Source organism: Eublepharis macularius, chromosome 5, assembly GCF_028583425.1.
Source record: "Eublepharis macularius isolate TG4126 chromosome 5, MPM_Emac_v1.0, whole genome shotgun sequence".
NCBI lineage: Eukaryota > Metazoa > Chordata > Lepidosauria > Squamata > Eublepharidae > Eublepharis > Eublepharis macularius.
Window position 1 is genome coordinate 126,345,672 of NC_072794.1, and position 22,705 is coordinate 126,368,376.

At 45.1% G+C, this 22,705-nt stretch overlaps 1 protein-coding gene across 4 annotated transcripts in view; it reads right to left on the reverse strand.

The window, feature by feature from the left end:
- TRIM33 (tripartite motif containing 33) overlaps window positions 1-22,705 on the reverse strand; it is a 156,777-nt gene that overhangs the window by 79,626 nt on the left and 54,446 nt on the right. For all 4 annotated transcript variants that reach the window (XM_054979505.1, XM_054979501.1, XM_054979504.1 and 1 more), the window contains exons 2-4: window positions 5,860-5,978; window positions 5,582-5,729; window positions 3,410-3,542 (exon numbers count right to left, since the gene is read on the reverse strand). In XM_054979505.1, the coding sequence (XP_054835480.1) occupies window positions 3,410-3,542; window positions 5,582-5,729; window positions 5,860-5,978 (400 nt within the window). The remainder of the gene's footprint in view (window positions 1-3,409; window positions 3,543-5,581; window positions 5,730-5,859; window positions 5,979-22,705) is intronic.

Genomic DNA, 22,705 nt, shown 5'->3' on the forward strand with positions numbered 1-22,705 from the left:
AATGCCTACCCTACAGATATCATACAATAACTTTTAACAACTATTTCCTCAACATAGACAACAGTTTGTGAGTTTCTCCAGTAAATAGTCATTCGCAAAATCTACGCCATTTTTCCAATCTCATGTCTCCAGAAGTTTGAAGTAGAGTTCAGATGATAGTGCGTGAACCCAGCATTTGCATATCTACATGCAGACACAAAAAAACGCCCTTGCATGGTGACAGTCAATTACTTACTTCTGCTGTAGTGCAAGTTACAGTTCGTCTTTACATACAATAGTGGGTCAGTAAAGCTGATTTTGCTTACCCCAATTGAGAAAAACTACCATCTGCAGATCAGGTAAAGACGTGGGGTTACTTTTGGACCCAGTCTTATTGTTGGAAAAGCAGATTAGTACCATTGTTAGTAGATTATATTTTGTTTGTCAGCTCTCCTCCCTGTCAAATTCAGCTGACCTATCCACACCAGTCTGTGATTCTGTAACCATACAATTGTGCTACTATACTAGGATCTACCTGGGGATGCCTTTAAAGATAATCCAGAAACTTCAATTTACGCACAAGTGTCTTCTCAATTATTTGGAGTTAGTCAGCAAACTAACCAACTTCCATTGATTACCTACTTTAAGGTTCTTGTTCTTACCTTTACATCCCTTCATGACATGGCACCTACATACTGAAGGACTCTCTCCCCCTACAAAAAGCCATGTCAGTTACATTCCTTTGAGTGGCTACTGCTTGCAGTTGTTCCCTCCCCACAAGGGTGGACAACTGTGATCCTCTATGTCCAAGCCAGTACTTTTTCACAGTTGTAGCGCCACTGCGGTATGGTCAACTACAGCAGGTAAGAAAAAAATCCTTCACTGCTCAAAAAGATGCAAGGTAGTATTATTTGGTAAGCATCTGAAGAAACGGAGTATTTGATATAAGGAAGAGTTCCGAATTTTCACGGCAGATTGATACTGTTATGGATATCAATGTTCTTTTCAGCCCCCCTTAAGCCCCTGGCCAGAAGGGTGAAATAATTTTTAAAAACTGGCCAAGAATGGTTTGCTTTTACCCTGCAGACAGTTTGCTCATGGCATACAATCCTGGTTTCGAAAGAAACCACAAACAGTCTGTCAGTTCAAAGGTAATGACAAACTGTAGTTTGTACTGAAAATAAGTCACTTCCTAACTCCAATCACATACAGAGTGAGGAAGTGGTAATGCACAAGCATACAGCTCATGACAAACCATGGTTTAGTGTTAAGTCAGTACCATCCCTAAGAACTTTAGCTACACAGGAAATCTGAAAAGCACTGATTTGCATTGTACACAAGGACTTTATCCACACTCTCCTGAACAGAAGCTACTGTGTGGACAATGGGGTAGACAAACTTCTGCATAGTGATCTATGTATTGAACTCCTGCCTATTTTTGCAGTAGATATTCTGATACACAGTTGAGAATGATGCATAAGAATATAGAAGAAACTTAGGCACTTCAATGATCTATTAAAAACAGAAAGACTATGTAATTGTTGTCATTTTAACAAAACAAACCCCAACAGACTAAGTAGTAATGAGGAAGCACCTAACCTTTGACTCAGCTAGATCATTCAAGACAGTATGCCTCAGCTATCCACACTCTTGCTAGCATCTAGACCACTGATGTTTCTAAATTTACAAAATGCTATTTAAAAATCAGTAACAGAGGGGTCTTAACTACAAGAGCATCATGCGTTAGAATCACAGCAACACTGAAGCTCTCCCTAAAGAATCTGAATATTTAAACTCAGAAAATATCTTCACAACACGTGCCCCCCAAAGGCACAAACTTAACAGTTAGAATGCAAAGAGCCCTAATTTCCCCTCCCATCTACAATCTCTTGCATACCTAGAAGTTCCCTTACTCTCTGAAGCCTGTTTTTAGGTGGCTATGGGTGAGGAAGGGTGAGGCAGAGATGTAATCACAACACCATTGAGAGGAAGCGCCTTTTGGTCTAAGTCAATGTTGCCAAGTGCTTACATTATGAAACTAGAAGTGACAAAGGTAAAGGTCTTCTTAAAGCTATATTAATGTTTTTGGAACACTGTGCATATATAGCTACCAGGTTCTTGAAAACACTGGTCAGAGAAACTATAGCAAATATTTTTGCTCCAATGCAGCCTAAAGATTTCCTAAAGCAAGAAGTTCTGTAATGATATACTAAAAGATCTCAATGTGCATATTTTTCATTTCCATCACTAAAAAGCTTAAATAAACTTGCATATTAGAATGTTTACACTACTGCACTAGTCACCCAGTTTTCAAATGTACTGTTCACATCTCTGCTTAGCCTCAGATTTTAAGACCCCATGCTCTTTATTTCCTTCACTGCAACAAAAGTTCTTCTCAAAACCAATACAAATAAAAGGAACACTCTTATTTTTTGCAATATTATTTTCAGCAGTGACCACTTCACATCAGACAAATTTCTTACATGCCTATGATTTCTGGGTAAGAAAAAGGGCAGTCTCCATTATTCCTATGTATCTCTTTTGCTCATGAACAAGCAACAGAACGACATGGCAAAAAATGATACCCCTTTCAGAAAATCTTCACGTGCAAAGAGGCTTCCAAATACAGATAAGTGCCTCAAACACAGACCCTTCCATGATTTTCGTACATGTTTATCTATACATTTGCCTACAAGGAAGTTAGAGCAACATGTTTCATTTGTTCTATGGAATTTAAGACAAAAGTAATCCAAGCTATCACAAAAAATGCTCTTATTTCAGAAACTTTGCTACTTCACAACTATTTGGCATTATATCAGTCTATGGACTAAACTAGAGTAATAGCCCAATTCTTACTAATATTACAGCACTAGCACTGATTCCATCAGTTGATTTAGTTCAGCGTGTTCCAGAGATGTTATTAATTTACCAAAAGACCATACAAGTGTTTTGATGATTTGCCATAATCTGTTGTTACTCATATTTCTCTCTGTTTATCAGATCTGGCCAACTAGGCACCACTAGAAATACAATAATATACCATAAGCATATCTCACTTTTAGTGCTGCAACATTTTAGTCAACTAATTGGTTAATTTACTAAAAACGTTTTGATCTATTAGCGCTATCTCTCATTAGGCAACACACACAGGAAAGAATGATTCCATGATATATCATAAAAAATACAACATTTCTTTAAGTTAATTTATAATTCAATAATCAACTGAAACTTATGATTTGCTTAATTAGGAGACAGCACTATTCATTTTTCTTACCACTTAACCTTATCTAGAATGAGCACTGAAAAAGAACCCCCAACGTACAATCTCCAAGTCTTTTTGACTGCTAGAGTAGTAAAACATTAAGGGATTTCTTTTTTAAAATCCATCTGCTCTGAGAAAAGAAAGCATGGAAGACAAATATATGTATACCTATGCTCTTTATGCTCCAATAACTGACAGTCTCTGCATGTCAATCTGTCACAGGTTTCACAAAAAAGTTTTAACTGTTCTTGCTTGTGGACAGGACAAAACACAGGACGTTGCCCGGATGCTCCAACAGCCTCTGCATTAGGGGGGAAAAAAGAGTTTGCATTACCACTGCTACAACAGAGTCAAAAGCTCAAGGAAGACCATTTTTATGATACAGTTGCCAGGGCAGGGGCACAGACAGCTGGCTGGAAGCAAGAGAAATTCTTTCATTCAGCCTTCACAGTCTTCCCCCCCTCTTAATCCTTCCTGAAATTTACCATCATAAAAACTCAACTCCCCCTCTCCCCAACACTGCCTCCACTGTTGCCTCTCCATTACAGGTCTCTCCCCCTGCTATACAGCCTGCAATGGTGGTGGTGATGTACCATTACTAAATTTTACCAGTTCTAGCCACTGCCCACTGCTTCTTACACTTTTAAAATCATTCTGACAATGCTACTCACATTTATATCTCAAGTGCTGCTTTCCTACCTTGCCCCCCTGACCTCCTTTCAACTTTCACCTCAAATTCTGATGCCTGCTTTTTCTTTCTTGACTACGTTCCCATCTCGCTCCTTGATCACAAGGCTCATTTAATAATCTATTTTAGCGAGCTGCCTGCCTTTTACTTCTCAAATCCAACCATCTCAGGTACTTTACCTTTTCTTCAGCAAGAACTGTTACATTAATTTTATCTCCTTCAATGCCACACCTACCCATAATCTGCTTCCAATTCCTAGTACAGTATCGCTCATAGAAATATCCACGCCTCTCTTCAGCCTACTCCCTGCAGTTTTCACTCACCCCAATCCACAATTCCACACTTATTTCCCCTACTTTCCCCCAACCTTCCCCCCTCCACCTCACACCCTACACTTAATATCTCTGTTCATGCTCTCGTACAGCTACCTGACTCTAGAAGTTGTTAGCAGGTGGCCAGTTTTGCCTGTTATTTACTTAAATATTTCCTGCAATCTCCAGAATTTGCCTAAGGTAGGTAAGTTCACCTTTTCTTCTTCCCCCTTAGACCTTGCTGATCTACACCTGCTCTAGAAATCCTCACGGTTTTCTCTGCCACTTTGTCTTGATTCCCAACAACATGGCTTGCACCCACTGTACTTTACTGAATTTGTCCTGATCAAATGACAATCTCCTCACTGCCAAATCCAAAAGGTTTCCACAAAGTCCTCATCCTACTTGACCTTTGATACAGTAGATCACCTTCTCCTATTAGACTTCCTTCATCACCCAGGTTTCTGTGACTGTTTAGCAATTACCAGGGGAGGGCATCTTACTTTCACATGCATGTCAGCACTCGCGTGCTTTGGCAACATGACGACATTTCTGGTAATGACATCATCATGCCTGTACCACTTGGGTATTTGGGCAAATACTCTATGGTTTTTGCCCAAATATCACAGCTTCACCCAGCGATGTGATGACATCACTTCCACAAAGTGATATCACCACATCACCAGCGACAACATAACATCGCCTGGAAGTGGTTGCTGTGACGGGTAATGTTCTCTATTTATTCCCCCATCAGCCAGCTGAGCACAAGATAGGGGATTCCCCACCTCTCATAGGAAGCAGGAAACCCTAGTTGGTTCCTATTTAATTGTCCATTCAACAGAGTATAGGGAAGTAGCCAGCGATATCTGTGTCACTGCAAAGTCCTTATATGGCACAAAAGCGACATGAGGATTTTTCTAAGATTTGTTCTATCGTCATCCCCTTGAACCCAAAAGAATGGCTCAGCAGCACTCAATGTATTAAGCAGCAGTTTCATTTATCAGCAAGTATGTCAGAGCTATACAACAAGGTGTACAAGCTGTGCCAAAAATAGCTATACTAAGAATAAAATGAGTTGATCAACTATCAAGATCTTTATATTTTTGTGTCGTCTTATCTAAACATGACGTTAGTCTGAATAGAATAAAATCTGCAATTACAGTCTTGTCTTGTCTGAAATGAAGCACTCAGTTTTGTGGCTTTGTCAGAAAGTAGAATGCAAGCAGTTCGTCTTTTCACCGAAGCACAGAAGTGACTTAGCAGCATCAACTTTCAATATTGAGTTATTTATTACAACTTTACTGCAGCAGATAGTAGCTCCAAAGGTAGTAGAAATTTTACCTGAAGAAACATCTTCCTTCTTTCTGATCATGTGATCTTTAGTAAATTTTACTCGCTGGTGGGCTTCTATGCATGTTTTGCACAGCCATTCACCACATTCTACACAGAATCCAACAGCACTGGAATTATCATCACAGCTGGTACACACCTGAAAGCAGGAAAAAGTAATTACAAAGACTTTTCAAATGCTGAAACTGGTATGAAACATCAGTCTAGAGATTACAAAAATCCATGATCTATGCAATCTACACCAAGAAAAAAATAATGTTAAGTCATACCTGTTCAGATTTCTCATCAGAGCTGCTCGGTACTTCAGATGTGTCTTTCACAAAGTAATTATCTACCAAATCTATTTGTCTGCATTCCTGGCGACAGATCGGACACCTGATTACACCAACTGCAACCAAAAGAAGAAATTCCTTATACTTCTCTGGACTATCAGCTTGAATTTTAAACAACTTAAGTTCAGTCATAAGTGTTTATTAAAAACAACAGTTCCTTCATCTAAACCTTTTAGCAATGTCAGACAGGCAATAGCATTAGAGCACTTTCCACTCCAGATAAAATACTTTTGTTAGCAGTCAAAACTAGAAAATCGTATTTTAATTTTCTTTTGAGCCCCAAAATGTTGTATATACAAAGTACAATATATAAAATATATTAGTCTAAAATATTATTATGAGGCATGCAAGTTACATAATATGGTAAGATAGTCTTTGCCTGAAAAGAATTTGAAAGCTACTGAAAACTGCATGGGTAAAAAAATATCTGCTCTTTTCTGGTTTCAGCAACGTAGATGGAAGCATGATTTTGACTGCGTGGATGCCTGTTTAACTGTACTGAAGAAATTAAAACCATTGTTGAGATCCAGTTTCTGCCCATTAACATCCATTTTTTATAATGAAGAGATGGGCGATTCTAAATTGGGGAGGAAGATACTATTATGAGAAAAGGCTAACCTGACAACATTTTAAAGCTTTGACAAAGGTATATTATCTTTTGAACAGGTAATAGATAAGATGGAAGGAATAAGACCAAAATGTTATCAATTCCTTCCGACAAGACATGATGTATTGGCACTTCATAATAAATATCAGCAGCTTCATTTAAAGATGCCTTATGAAAAAAATTATATTAGGAGTGGCACTTGGAAAGATTTCAAATTTGCATTCATTAATTTTGAATCAGCTACTGCTACAGAGCAATTATTTGTTTAAATGTGAAAGGATATTGGGATAAGATAACTTTATTGATGAATAGTGATTGGTTTGGGAAACAGTACCCAAGAAAATAATTTCAATAGACTGTAGAAAATTTTCTTCCAAAATACTATTTGGTTAGTATCTAACTCCATACATACCAATTGATACATGTGGATGCTGTCAATCTGCTTGTGCAGATTGACATATTTTTGTAACTGTGTTAAGATTTAGAGGTTCTGGGGTTCAGTACTAGATCTAATCCATGATTTCACTGGATATATTATTCCTCAAAATCTGAAAACGATTTTATTAGGCCTACTCAAAAATATAGTTCATGATGTGGATCTTGATAATATCTTGAATACTTAAATTTCTGTAGGTATATGTATAGCATCTTATTGGAAATATATAAATACACCTACAATATCAAAATGGCTGCATAAAATTTGGAATATTGCATATTTGACCAAAAAGACTTATTATAAATGCTCTCTAAGCAATAAGAGTTTAGAATTTCTTGAAAAATTGAGTTTTTTCATTATGTTTTGGAAGTGTAAACACAAAGAGGGAGTTCAAACGTATTCATTTTGAGCATGTATAGATGCTTATGTTTGCATGCTTCTCCCTCCCCGACAATTTTTTTTACTATATGTACTCTCTTTAAATGGTGTGCAATTATATAGTTGGGAAAAATAAATACATTTCCCATGCATTTGTGGTGGTGGAGGGAGAAGTCTAGAATTTGTTATGTTTACTGAAGCTATCACAATACATATATTTATAGTTCACTTGACTAATTGATCTCCGAAGTACTTTTTGTTTGTGGTTATTTGATTTATTGATTTTTGAGATGCTTGTTGCCTATATTTCTTGGTTCTCTGATTATGGTGATAAAAAAATTAAGACGGTAAATCGCCAGTGAATTCTAAAAAAAAACTAAAAAGAGCTACTACTTTCTTACAACAGTAACTACACATGCTCTAAATTTACAGGGCTGAAATAAATTTATCAAAAGCATAAAAAATTGTATGTATTAGGTAGCCAGGCTTCTTTCCGATCCTGCTAACTGTTACATATGCTTTCAGAAATACAAGGAATTTGTTTTATGTAACGTAAGTTTTCAGACAAAGAGCAGGCTAAAGAACTAAAAATAGTAAGGGGAATTCCAAGACAAATCAACAAACAAATTAGACGTGGATTTTGTTGAAATGTTGTAGAGTCATTATATATGCTGGAATCGATACCAAAATTCAGGGCTTTTTTTCTGGGAAAAGAGGTGGTGGAACTCAAGACCGCACAATGAAGTCACTTTGGGTCAGCTGGAACAAGGGGGTAGTTTTTAAAAGTTTAAATCGCCCTTGGCAAAAATGGTCACATGGCCGGTGGCTCCACCCCTGATCTCCAGAGGGGAGTTTAGATTGCCCTCCGTGCCACACGGCGCGGAGGGCAATCTAAACTCCCCTCTGTCTGGAGATTAGGGGGCGGGGCCACCGGCCATGTGACCATTTTCAAGAGGTGCCAGAACTCCGTTCCACCACATTCCAGCTGAAAAAAAGCCCTGCCAAAATTTAAAATGAATTCTTCCATTGGGGGAAAAGCTATATTTTCAAGTTTGTGCTCCTTCTTATTGCTATAGAATGAAATGCATTCTACTTCGAAAACCACTGAGGCATTATTTTGATGCTCTAAAATCACTTAAAAATTGTAAAGGGCAGAATGCCAAAAATTAGCAGAAACAACCAATTGCATAAATAAGAAATATCCAATCATATTATACTTCTTTTAAATGCATAGAAATAGATTTTTACACTGTTAAATATAAACACATTTTGGCCACTGTAGGTTTTGGACAAGTCCTCACATAGGCCCATATGTATTCTAAGGAAAAGCCTAGCAGTTGTTAAAACTTCTAAACTTTAGTTTTTATTCCCACCATGCTTAGTTTCCCTGAAGACTGAAGCAAGCAAGGACAACGTTGGAATCTGGAGAGGATCCATTAAGCATGTGTGAAATGGGAGCTGCAGCCGGGCCAAGCAACCAGGATTGGAGCCAGATGCCACAGCTACCCGTGTCACAGGAGATGGCAGCACAATCGGTGCTTGTGGATGTACAAATATAGGAGGACCCTGGATTACCTCCTGGCAATGGGCAAAACTTTGTGGATCTTACCCTTGAGGATGAAACCGACACCTCGGATATAAGTGAACTAGGAACTACGGCTGGGCCAGTAAACCCAAATGGGAGCCAGACGCCGCAGCCAACAGGGTCAGAGGAGAGACCCACACCAAGTTTATTTACATGGTACCCTCCGCTGGGCAGCACACAAGTTCTGCAAGCGGCATATGAGTTGGAGAATTATCGATCCTTGGAAGAACAAGACCAGGCAATTAGGATACAGCAAGACTGGGAACAAGACGTCCAAATAGTGCAAGCAGTGAGGATCATGCCGGTGGACTCGGCTGGAGAACCGCGCGAAGAGCACTGGGAGTCAAAGCCAACCACTCTCCTGCAGCAGCCGCTGCTAGAGGAGCAAGGGAAAGCCCCACAGATTGGCCAGGGACCAATAAATAACATAGGGCTAGCGCCTTCGCGAAGGGGAAGGGCATGTTTAATGACTTCCACACAGTTCACGAGAGACCAAGTAATTCCCCCAACTACTCACTTTCCTACAGTGACGGGAGCGGGGAGAGGAAGGCCTGTACTGCCCCCCCCATTAGTGACTGGGTTGAACATACCACCCTGAGGAGCGGGGATCGGTCCGGCCGGGGGGGGTCACAGCCTTTAATTGTTCACACGGCCACAAGTGGTGCAGAGGCACAACTTGGCACCATGGGAGAGAGATCCATTCCGCCTCCCACAATTATGACTGCCTCTAACATACCCTTCCGGGGAGTGGGAATGGGTCCATCTGGGGGAGCACAGCCTTTGATGGTTTCTCCGGTCGTGAGCAGTGCGGGGGCACCAACTGCTACGACAGGGATGAGAGTGTCAAGGAACCTACAAGTTCAAGCTCCCCCAACAGTAATGACAGCTCCCATCTTACCACCTCACGGGGGAGTGGGGCCCCAGCAAGGGGGTCACAGCCAATGAGGGTACCGCCTGCTGTAACCAGCACAGGGGCATCGGTTGCTGCCATAGGGATAAGGGTGCCCCAAACCAGCCAACCACAAGGGACCCCTATCGTAGTCCCAATGGGGACAGGATTACAAATGGGCCATCCGTTCCCAGGTGGCCCCATAGTATACCCCCCTCAAAGAGTATTGGGAGGTCACGCACAAGCCTTTCAAGCACCCTACAGGGGGGTGCCTCAAACTGCCCCTATAATGTATGGAGCAAACCGGACACATCAAATACCCTACATGGCACAGGGACCTTCCCAGCCCCCCCCCCGAGTGGCCCCAATCCAACAGTCAGAAGGGCATCAGGGAATCTAAGACCCTGGCTCAGGACTGCCGTAGGGATGGTTTAAATTGGAAGCCAGATTTGATGGGAAACCCGAGGAAACAGGGTTGACATACCTGTAACTTATGTTCATCGAGTTCTTCTGTGCTGACACACATGGGGACTGCGCAGGCGCAGGCCAGCCGCCGGAGAATTTTCCATAGCTTCTATAGCTCCGAAGGGGCCGTTTGTCGCGCGCCTCAGCGACCGTTTTCCCGCCCAAACGGTCACGTGCTCCTCCAGCGACCAACGGCCCCTTCCCTCAGTTCTCCTTGCCGCCGCTGAACCAATACACATAACCACAACCTGCATAGACATCAATATTTGTTATAGCCCACACAGCATTGTGCATTGGAATTCACAGCGGGGTAGGAGGGAGGGTTGTGTGTCAGCACAGAAGAACTCGATGAACATAAGTTACAGGTATGTCAACCCTGTTTTCATCTTCGTTCTTCTGTGCCTCCACACATGGGAGTGTACCAAGCTTCACACAATAAGGAAGGTGGGGTGAAGTCCAACACAATTTTATTGTATCACACAAGAACCATCAACAAGTGTAAACAACATATAACTATACACAAATATACATACAAAAAATAACACATATATACAATATACTCCCATATATACACACTTGTATAAGGATATATTCAATAAATATATATAAGCATATATTCATATAAAACATACAACTACAAAATTGTAGCATGATAGCGTAGCATCCCAGAACCCCTTAGGAAAAAAGGGAATGCAATACAGCCCTGGCCACAGCCACATCTCGCCCTGTATCCACATCTACAGCATAATGCCTGACAAAGGTGTCAGCCGTGGACCAGGTGGCTGCCCTACAGATGCTGGCCAACGGAACCCCCCGGAGGAGAGCCGAAGAGGCAGCCTGGGACCGCGTGGAATGGGCCCTAACCTGCAGCGGGCAGCTCGCCCCAGCCAGGGAATAGGCCTTACTAATGGCCGTCACAATCCACCTGGACAGAGTCTGCGAGGAAGCCCTATTGCCCTTGTCCTTGGCCCCAAAACACACGAACAGGTGAGGACACTTTCTGAAGCCCTTTGTCCTGTCCAGATAGAAAGCTAGCGCCCTCTTCAAATCCAGAGTGTGCAGCGCCTTTTCCCCCTTGGAAGAGGGGTGAGGAAAGAATGCAGGAAGCGATATCTCCTGCGACAGATGAAAAGTGGACACTACCTTAGGCAGGAAGCCCAGGCAGGGACGCAATACCACCCTATTGGGATGGAATAAAAGGAAGGGGGGATCAGACCGTAGCGCAGAGAGCTCACTGACCCTCCTGGCAGAGGTTATAGCCACTAGGAATGCCACCTTGTACGATAGCATGTCCAAGGGGCAGGTCGCCAAAGGCTCGAAGGGAGGCAACATTAGCCGTGCCAGCACCAATGACAGTGACCATTGTGGTACAGGAGGCGACACTGGTGGGTAGAGGTTGAACATTCCCTTAAGGAACTGGCGGGACTTCGGGTGGGAAAAAACCGTGCTACCCTCAACACGAGAGTGGGTAGCAGAGATAGCTGCCAGGTGAACCTTGAGGGAGGTAACCCTTAATCCCTGGTCCCTCAGGAGGCACAAATAGTCAAAAATCAGCCCTAGGGAGCTATCCGTAGGCACCACCCCCTTTTTTACGTGCCCAGGTCTCAAACCTCCGCCACTTGGCCTCGTAAGAGCGCCGGGTAGATGGCTTGTGGGCATTCAAGAGGACCCGTTCCACCTGCGTAGAAAAACTCAATGAGGAGGGACGATCCGCCAAGCTGCCAGATGCAGCTTCCCGGGGTCGTGGTGAAGAATGTCCCCGTTCCTCAAAAGATCCTGCCAAGGGGGCAGCCTCACATAGGTCCGCTGAGATAGCTGCAGGAGCCTTGGGAACCAGACTTGCCTCGGCCAAAAAGGAGCCACTAAGATGCAGTCTGTCCTGTCCTCCTCTATTTTGCACAGGACCTTGGCTATCAAGGGGAAGGGCGGAAACATGTAATGCAATCCCTGGTTCCACGTAAACAGGAAGGCATCCCCAATAGAGAGCGGATCGCTCCCTGCTCGGGAACAGAACGTCTGGGCTTTGGCGTTCGCCGCCGTAGCGAACACATCTATAACCGGGTGTCCCCACATCTGGAAGATCAGCCCACTGCACCCGTCGTTGAGCTCCCATTCGTGGTCTAACAACAGAACCCTGCTCAGGGCGTCCGCCCGAGCGTTGTCTGACCCAGCCACATGTATGGCTCGCAGAGTGACGCCATTCTTGACCGCCCACTGCCAGGTGAGCGTGGCTTCCCGGCAGAGAGTCATGGACGCTGTGCCCCCTTGCCGGTTCACGTAGTACATGGCAGTGGTGTTGTCTGTCTGTACCAACACGTGACGATTTCGCAGCAGAGCTGTAAGGGACACAAGCGCAAAACGAATGGCTCTTAGTTCCAAAACATTGATATGGAGCGCCCTTTCACCTTCAGTCCAGACGTCCTGGACACAGACATCCCCACAGTAAGCCCCCCATCCCACCAGAGAGGCATCAGTGGTCACCGTGATGTCAGGATGTTGATAACCGAAAGGGAAACCTCCAAATAAATTGCCCTCAGACAGCCACCAATCCAACGAGGACAGTATGCTCCTAGGAACGGAGAGCTTGAGGGACGGAGGGTGCTGAAAAGCATCATACCTTCGTACAAACCAGTTCTGGAGAGGCCGCAAATGCAGCCTGGCGAGGGGGATTACAGAAGTAGCAGCAGCCATATGGCCCAGCAAGCACTGGATAGTGCGTACCGGTTGAAAACGGTTCCTCTTAAACATGGACACAAGACCCTTTAGGGACCTAGCCCTCTCCTGGGGGAGCAGAGCCTTACCCTTCACAGAGTCCAGGAGTGCACCAATGTAGGAGACCGTACGACTGGGAACCAATTTAGATTTTTCTAGATTAACCACGAGGCCCAATCGGTCGCATGTGGTAAGCACCAGATCAAGGTCCTGGGCTAATCTGGGCTCAGACTCAGCCACGATGAGCCAGTCATCAAGGTACGGAAAAATTGAACAACCCTGCTCCCGAAGGAAGGAGACCACAGGAGCAACACACTTAGTGAACACCCGTGGGGCAGTGGACAGGCCAAAGGGGAGCACCTTGTATCGAAAAACCCTTTGCCGGTAGACAAAACTCAGGTATTTCCTATGTTCCTCACGTATCCCCACATGAAAATATGCGTCCTTCAAATCCAGGACCGCAAACCAGTCCCCCTTCCTGAGCAGGGCAAGCACAGTTGCCAACGTTACCATTTTAAACTTAGTCACCCTCAAATAGGCATTAAGGCCTCGCAAGTCCAGAATGGGACGCAACCCCCCGTCCTTTTTGGGGACTAGGAAGAACCTGGAGAAGAACCCCTTCACAGAGCCTTCATAGGGCACCTCCTCTATAGCTCCCTTGGCCAAGAGCGATGTTATTTCAGTGTCCAGCTCGGCCATAGTGTTATTGACAGCGGTCAGCGGTGAACAGCATCTCGGCAGTTCAATGAATTCCAGCCCGTACCCCTTCTCAACAATAGTTAAGACCCATGAGTCAGATGTTATTGACTCCCACTCCGAGAGGAATGGCCTCAGTCTGTCCGAGAAGTTCGGTGGTACGGCTGGGTTGACCCGTCAGTACTGCCTCCCCGGGCCCTGCTGCTCCTTCTGTTGGGACGGAGGCTGCGAGGAACGAGGTTTGAACGGCCTACGCCTCTTGGGCTGTTGCTGAGGAGGGTAGTGCCGCTGTTGATAAGCCGGGAACGGTTGGTAACTCGGCCGCTGCTGCTGGTACCTGCCCTGGTAGTGGTAAGGGCCGTACCTGGGAGTGTATCGTGGCTTGTAGGCGGGTTTGTCAGTGGGAGCTAGGCCCAAGGACCGTGCCGTCTGTCTGTCCTCCTTCTTTTTCTTTAAGGCCTCATCGGTGGACGCGGAGAATAGTGATTCCCCCTCGAAAGGAAGGCCTTCCACCCGGGACCTCACTTCCTGGGAAAGTGCCGTAGACCGCAGCCATGAATGGCGTCGGAGGACGATGGCGGAAGTCATCCCACGAGCTGCCGTGTCGGCCGCATGGCTCCCTGCATTTAGCTGTTGTTTCGACAGGCGGACAGCTTCTGTCTGCAGGAGCGACACCACTGCCTTCTGTTCAGGGGGGAGGATGCCAACATAGGATGCCAACTTTTCCCAAAGGTAGAGTTGGTACCCAGCCATAATCGTCTGGTAGTTGGCAATCCTCAACCCTAGGGACGCGATGGAATACTGCCGTCTACCTAGGGCATCTAGCTTCCTCCCCTCCTTGTCAGGTGGCGCTGAGGGTGCTCCAGAGCGGCGAGACTGGAACTCCTCCGTGACGAGCGATGAAGGCGGAGGGTGCTTCAACAATGATGGCCAGGTGCCCTGTTTAATCTTATAAAGCTGCTCAATCCTCCTCGAGGTGGCAGGTTGGTCACAGGGCACCTTCCACACCTTCTCGACAATTTCCTCTATCCCCTCAAGCATAGGGAAGCCAACGGTTGCAGGATTGTCAGCATAGACCCTCCTGAGCAGCTTGTCCTTGGTTTGGGGAACAGCTGAGGAGATATCCATTTCCAAAGCTTGAGCCATCCGAGCCATCTGATCTGCGTAGATTCTCAAATCTTCATATGGAGAACTACTGCTCGGCGCCACGTTGTCGTCTGGCGAAGGTTCGGAACAGGACTCGGAACCGTACTCTCCGACGCTGCCGACGTCCTCCCCTTCGGAACTGTGCGATTCCTCTCCCCGGGCCGGCGGAGGGAACCATGCCTGCCTAGAGGTCGAGGGCCTCGGTTCCGAGTATGCGAAACCAGGAGCCCCTTCCCATTGGCAATGGAAAGCGGGAGGCAGATCCGAAGCTTGACGATGACGGGAGGCCAACGATCGCCCGGAACCGACACTCCCCTCCTCGGACCGACGTCGCTCACGACTGGAAGCAGCTGCTGGTGAGCGGTGACCAGAAGACGACCGATCCCGCCGACTCGGAGGCGGGCCTGGATCAGCTACTGGGGAAGGTGCCGATGGTACAACCTCGAACGCGCCCGGGTCCGGCACATCCTCCGGAACCGGAGAGCCCAGGTGAGGAGACGGAGTGTGTGGAATCAGGATGACCTCCTCCGTCGGAACCGAGCGTGGAGAGCGATGACGGTGTTTGGTCTTCTTCTTCTTTGCAGGTGGCTCTGAAGAAGATCTCGGTACCGACGCAGCCCTGGATGATGACGAGCGCGGCTTAGCCACCGGAATCGACCCAGTCGTCGGTTCCGACCGAGGGCTCGGAACCACGATCTTCGGTCCCGAGGCGGCAGCTCTCGGATCCGACGCGGTGGAAGAAGCGCTTCGGGGCGGCCGCGCCGAACCCTGCGCTGGAGAGGTTGTCTTCGACGCTGCGGCACTTGCGGGGCGTGCAGACCGAGCGGAGGACACAGAACCCGCCCTCGAGCGCCCTCCGACAGAGGGGCTTGGGCCAGCCTTGGGGGAGGGCAGCGGTGTTGCCGTTGACATGACCGCTTTCCAGAGGGAGGAATTCAGCCGGGCCTGCCGATCCTGACGGGCCTTATTCGTGAACCCCTGACAGATCTTACAGGCGGTCACATTGTGGGTCTCCCCCAGACAAAAAAGGCACTGGTCGTGGCCATCGGTCTGTGCCATTTTAGTATGGCACTTCAGGCAACGCTTGAAGAGCGCCTTTGAGGCCATCTTCAGGGGCGCGCAAATAAGAGAGGTCAACCAGTCCGAGTCAGAAACCGTCCGTTAATTACCGTCCAAATCAGTATCCAAAAGCGAAGTCCGAAGTCCAAACCGATGTCCAAATAAACCAGAAGATCAATCACAAGTAATAAGCGCAGAGCAACGAAGCTAACGTTCTCTCCCAGCGGCGGCAAGAAGAGAACTGAGGGAAGGGGCCGTTGGTCGCTGGAGGAGCACGTGACCGTTTGGGCGGGAAAACGGTCGCTGAGGCGCGCGACAAACGGCCCCTTCGGAGCTATAGAAGCTATGGAAAATTCTCCGGCGGCTGGCCTGCGCCTGCGCAGTCCCCATGTGTGGAGGCACAGAAGAACGAAGATGAACTTGGGGTTTTTCATAGTACAAGCCATGGAATTTTTTCAGGATTCGGGACATTTGTTTCCAACAGAACACAGTTAGGTGGCCCACTTAGGATCTCGATTACGGGGCCCAGCAGCCACATGGTATGTGACCTTATATGCAATGGGAGCACCTGAATTATATGACTTAAATGCTTTTGTGTATGCATTGAAAGCCCAATTTGAAGACTTGCTGGAAGAGGAAAAGGCTCGAACAAAGCTGAGAACCATATGACAGGGGTATAGATCTGTATGAGAGTACGCAGTCAAATTCAGGCAATTAGCCACAAAAATTTATGACTATCATGAAGGAGTTAAAATTGAACTCTTCTGAAATGGACTAAATGCTGATCTGCTAGATAGAGCACTTATGCAAGACGACCCCCAGACTCTGTTGGGATGGATCCAATTAACATGTGAGGTCGAAAATAGAACCCAAGTTGTGAAACTTGTGCGAATTCAGAAACATTCGGGGCTGAGGAGACCAACCACCGAAGGAAGGGGACACACCCAACTGGGGCCAAGGCACCCCCTCCCAGGAGCGGGAAGAGAATTACTTTGGAGACAAGGACTATATTTGAAATGTGGGAGCGTTGGACATTTTGCAGCCCAATGCCCTGTACGATCAGCACCAGGGGGAAGGGGCCAAGGCACACCGAAACCCGTGACCCTTCCTAAACTGCCTGGCCGAAGATTGCCACCAAAACATAGGATGCTTGAAACTGGGTTAGACTCCAAAGAGAATCCCGGAGGATGCCAGGAACCCACACAGAATGAGGCGGAGGAGAGCCTCTCACCCCCGTCAGGAAACGAGACAGACCTGCCGTGAAAAGTTCCCAACAGCAGGTCCCAAAAGAACCCAAGCTGCCAGAGGTGAGAGAAAAAGGGGCCCTACTGTTTATGCCAGTAACTTTACTGAACCTGAAAAAGGGGACACATGTGCTAGTGCAAGCGTTAATGGATTCAGGATGCACTCAAGACTTGATATCACCAGCCCTAGTCACAGGATTGGGGCTGGAGGTGGTGGAACTCAAAGACCCTATAGTATTTGAACAAATGGACAGGTCCAGCATGACTCCAGCCCCTTACAGAACTAAACCCACCCCGACGGGCATAGAAACTCACTCGGAGAATAGAACATATGTGGTCAGTGATGTGGCCAAATATCCCCTAGTACTGGGAAGCTGCTGGCTTTGGGACCATGACCCGCATATCAAAGGGTCCACTGGAGAATTTGCAAAGGAGATCGGTGTGTGAGACATGTATGGACTAAAGTGTGGCGACGAGAAGCACCCTCCCCGTTAGCAACTGTATTATTAACCACCGAGGAGGAAAAATCCATTCCCCTCGCATACCGGGATTTAAAATAAGTGTTTGATGAAAAAGAAGATGATGAACTTCTCCCTCATAGAGACACAGACTGTGCTACTGAATTAATCCCAGGGGGAAAGTTCCCTAAAGGGAAATTGTACTCTATGAGCACAGCAGAAAGAAAGGAGCTAAGGGAGTTCACTGATAAAGACCTGGAGCGAGGATTCATCCACCCTGCCAGTTCCCCTCATGCTGTGCCTGTGCTATTCCGCAAAAAGGAGGACAGGGGCCTGAGACTTTATACTGATTATTGTGGAACAAATGCTGTGTCTATATCAAATGCGTACCCCCTCCCTTTAATGAGAGACTTGCTCAGTGTGGTGGCACAAGGAAAAATCTTCTCAAAACTGGACTTAAAAAATGCTTGCTTCTGAGTAAGAACAAGGGAGGGGGATGAATGGAAAACTGCCTTTAATGCCCCCCTGGGGCAGTTCAAATACCTTGTAATGCCTTTCGGCCTGCAGGGGGCCCCAGGTGTGTTTATGAATTTGATTAATGAAGTGCTACATGAATACCTGTACAAAGGTGTGGTTGTTTATCTAGATGACGTGTTGATTTATTCTGCTGATAAATAATCCCATGTGGAATTGGTCAGAAAGGTGCTGACTGCTTTAAAGAAACACAAACTTCCAGTAAAATTGTCTAAATGCGAGTTCCATAAAGAGGAACTGGATATTTAGGGTACTGAGTCTCTCATCAAGGACTAAAAATGGACCCGGCAAAAATCCAAGTGGTAGTAGGGTGGGAACCCCCCAAAACAAGAAGGCAGCAGCAGTCGTTCCTAGGGTACGCTAACTTTTACCAACCCTTCATAAAGAACTTTGCTCAAATTGCTCTCCCCTTAACGGACTTACCACAAACAAAGGGGAGGACACTGCAAGGGGAAACCCCCAGTGCTAAGCTGAATTGGTCTACAAAATGCCAGGAGGCTTTTGAAAACATTTAAAAAGCTGTTTATTTCTGAACCAGTTCTACAGCACCCTCACGAAAACTGGAAATTTGCTACACTGACGTAGGAGGGGCGCTCCTACAACTCAATTAAGAAGGAAAACTGTATCCCTGCGCATATATTTCTAAAAAATTCTCTGAATCAGAACGTAAGGGAAAAAGAGGCTTTTGCGGTAAAAATTGCACTTACCACCTGGTGGCACTGGTTAGAAGGGGCTAAATTGCCTTTTGAAGTATGGACTGATCATAAAAACTTAGAAGCATTACACACACCCCGTAAGCTGAACACCAAACACTTAAGGTGGGTGGAATTCTTTTCCAAGTTCAACTTCATGTTGAAGTACCTCCCTGGCCAATCATATTTCCTAGCAGACGCACTTTTGCACATGCCTCAACACAACAGCCAGAAGGAGGAGATAATTGATACAGTTTTCTCACCAGCTCAACTGGGAGGAGCAGTGATGACACGCAGCCAAGCTGCGAAAACACAAAGCAGCGCAAAACCTGATCTCTCAGAATGGGGAGAAAAGATAAAAGCTGAAACAGAAAGGGAGTGGGGAAATGTGCCCAAAGTCGATCTAAAACAGGAGGGAGATGGCCACTGGTACAGAATGGGCAAATTATACATCCCAGTCAGCTTAAGAAAAAATTTTTTACAACAATGTCATGATGCCAAAACAGCTGGACATTTTGAGTATCTAAAAACCCTACACTTAGTGCAAAGACAGTTTTTGTGGCCAGCAATGAGAAAAGATGTTTCTCAATATGTATTCTCATGCCCAGTGTGTATAATGGATAAAGCTAGGAGGGAAAAAACCCTGGACTATTACAACCCTTAGAAACCCTTCCTAGACCGTGGGCTGTGATCTCAATGGACTTTATCACAGATCTTCCCCCCTCAAAAGGACATAGTCATTTTAGTAGTAGTGGATTTGTTTTCAAAACAAGCTCATTTTATTCCATGTACTACGATCCCTACAGCCAAAAAAACTAGCCAGCCTGTTCATCAAAGATGTAGTCTAGACACTGAGAAAGCAGGAGATCAAAGTTGTAACATAGCAGTGCATGGGACTGAGCGGGGTACAAGGTCAGAAGCACTGAGAGTTTCTACAGTCTGTAGAAGCTGCAGCTGCAGGCTTATCTAACTGACTGTAGAAACTCTCAGTGCTTCTGACCTTGTACCCCGCTCAGTCCCATGCACTGCTATGTTACAACTTTGATCTCCTGCTTTCTCAGTGTCTAGACTTGATAGTGCAAATATGTGAGATGTTCTCAGGACGCCTACGCGCCAAAAGTCCTGTTTGGCAGATAGGAGGGGGAAGGAGTAAATGTGTGGGTTAAGAGAAAGGGTTTTCTCACAAGTTGCCATTCCTGTCAAATTAATCCTTACTGCTTAGTAGCTTACCTTGCTTCTGAGTAACCCTATGGCCATATCTGTGGAAATGATTTGATTTCTGAATAAAACCATTCCACCAAGAATCGGGATTCTTGCAGCAATGGTACAGGGATCTATCTGCCAAAGCCTGTCATCCATAGCCTGACAAAGAGCTGGCAGGGCAACGGTAGACCATTGCCTGACAATGCAACACCTTGTAGAGAAATACACCATGGGAAGCCAAACATTGCTTTACATGACATTTGTTGATCTAAAAGCAGCTTTTGACACAGTCTCTAGAATTAGACTTTGGGAAAAACTGCAGGCCTCCTCTATTGACAGATGACTGTCGTTTCTTATCCGGGCCATGCATGAGTAAACTGCCCTTAGAGTATGGTGCAGTCAAACTGGGCATTTGACTGACCCCATTCAAACTTACAAGGGAGTCAGACAGGGGTGCCTTTTAGTCCCCTTTCTGTTTATCTTCTACATCAATCGTTTGGTAAATTTTTTAAATGACCTTAGATTGCACCCTCCCAAATTAGCAAATCAGCACATTCACGTATTTTTATATGCAGATAACAACAACAACATTCGATTTATATACTGCCCTTCAGGATGACTTAACATCCACTCAGAGCGGTTTACAAAGTATGTCATTATTATACCCACAACAAAACACCCTGTGAGGTGGGTGGAGCCTAGAGAGCTAGAAGCTGTGACTGACCCAAGGTCACCCAGCTGGCTTCAAGTGGAGGACTGAGGAATCAAACCTGGTTCTCCAGATTAGAGTCCCGTGCTCTTAACCACTACACCAAACTGATGCTGTATTGCTTTCTAGAACCCCCATAGGGCTGAAGCAAGCCCTAAAAAAATTCTCCCAATACTGTGATACTGAACATTTTCTAATCAATTACCAGAAAACTAAGATCCTGGCTTTCGGAAAAAACCCAAAGATACAATGATGGGAGCTTCAGGGGCACCAGCTAGAACAAGTTACCAGCTTTAAATACCTGGGTGTAGTGCTGCAAGCCTTGGTCACCAAAACAACACATAACAGCTCTGTTGCCAATGTAGGAGAAAAACCAACAAACAGTATACTGAAATTCTATCGATCACAAGGGGGGCATTACGTACTGGCCACGTTCAGACTGTTTAAAGCCAAATCATTGGCCCAATTATTATACAGATCATTCTTGGAGCCGCCATCCTCTTCTTTCTCTCCACTTGAGAGAGTGCAGTCCATATTCCTTAGAGCTGCCCAAATGTGTACCAAACTCGTGGGTCAGACTGGAAACTGGAATGTTATGGAGAGAGGCCGGAATGTGTATCCTTTCACTTTTCAAATGGCTGATAGGAAGCGTAAGGTCTGTTCCTTCTAATACTCCAAGACCAATTTCAATCTAGTTGGCAAAAGGCAGCTTTGAAATCCCTGGAAAAATTGGGTCTTTCCCCACAAAGTTTGATATCCATTGGGATAGACCAGGCAAAATCATTCATTAAGGAGAGAGTGACAGATATTGAAAGACAAATGGATTTATTTAGAGGTTTTATTTCCTTGGAAAATACCAGATATATTGCTGCCCCTGCAGCTTACTTCTACTTTCTTAAATCCAGTAACTCCAGAAGGGCATTTACTCTAGCTAGAAGCTCAACTCTGCCCTCTGCAGTTCTGGAAGGAAAGTTTAAAGCAGTCCCTTATTCTCTTAGGCTTTGCTCATGCCCCCTAAGAGAAATTGATTCAATGGAATGTATATTCTTCAACTATCCAAATCACAATAAAATCAGAGTGAAAACCATCAGTCTATTAGTAGAAAGGTTTCCTGATAGTTTGAATAAAATCAAATGTGACTATCTTCTGTTTGATTGGAACCACCAGACAACACGTCAAGTAGCGAGATTCTGTGCCCAGGTCTGTAAGCAGCGTAAATTGCACATGGCAGTCTGAATGTATTTTAACTTTTTAAACAACTAATTTACTTTTCAACTTTCATATTTACTTATTGTTCTCCTTCTGAATTCAATCCTAATTGTTTTTAAACTGATTTATGTAGATTTATGTACTTGTGCTGGTTGCAGACTGTAACAATAAACCTGAACCCGAAGTGTATTATTTGGGCAGAAACAGTCACAGATGGACTAGAAGATATAGTCAGTGGAAACAATGAGTAGTGCATTACACTACTATAGCAAATTAATTGTGAACATGATAAGTCACATTTAAACAATAATAATGTGCTCTTAGGTACCTTATTTTGGGTGGAAAGACAGCATATAAATGTTTTAAATAAAATAAATATTATATATACAGAGAGGTAGATTGTCTTATGAAGATTTTATATTTTGAGTAAAACTTCATCTTAAGAACTTCATCTAAAGAGAAAATATTTTATTTTTTTTTCAATGCACCCCAATTTTTCTAGTCATTGGAGGAAGAGGAATTTTCCCCATTTCCCCCCCCCCACATGCATAATGGATTCAATTAACTACTCAGTCAGCAGCCAATTTTGTTGAAGGGCCATTCTAATGAGGGACATGGTGGCAGGCCAAGATATGCGTCATTCCCTGCCCTCAGAAGACTGCTTCCAAGTTCTACTATTTCAAAGGCAAGTAAAGGGGGAGGTGGCATCCCTCCATGGTCTGGATTTTCCCAATAAATTCCACTTTACCCCACAACATGAT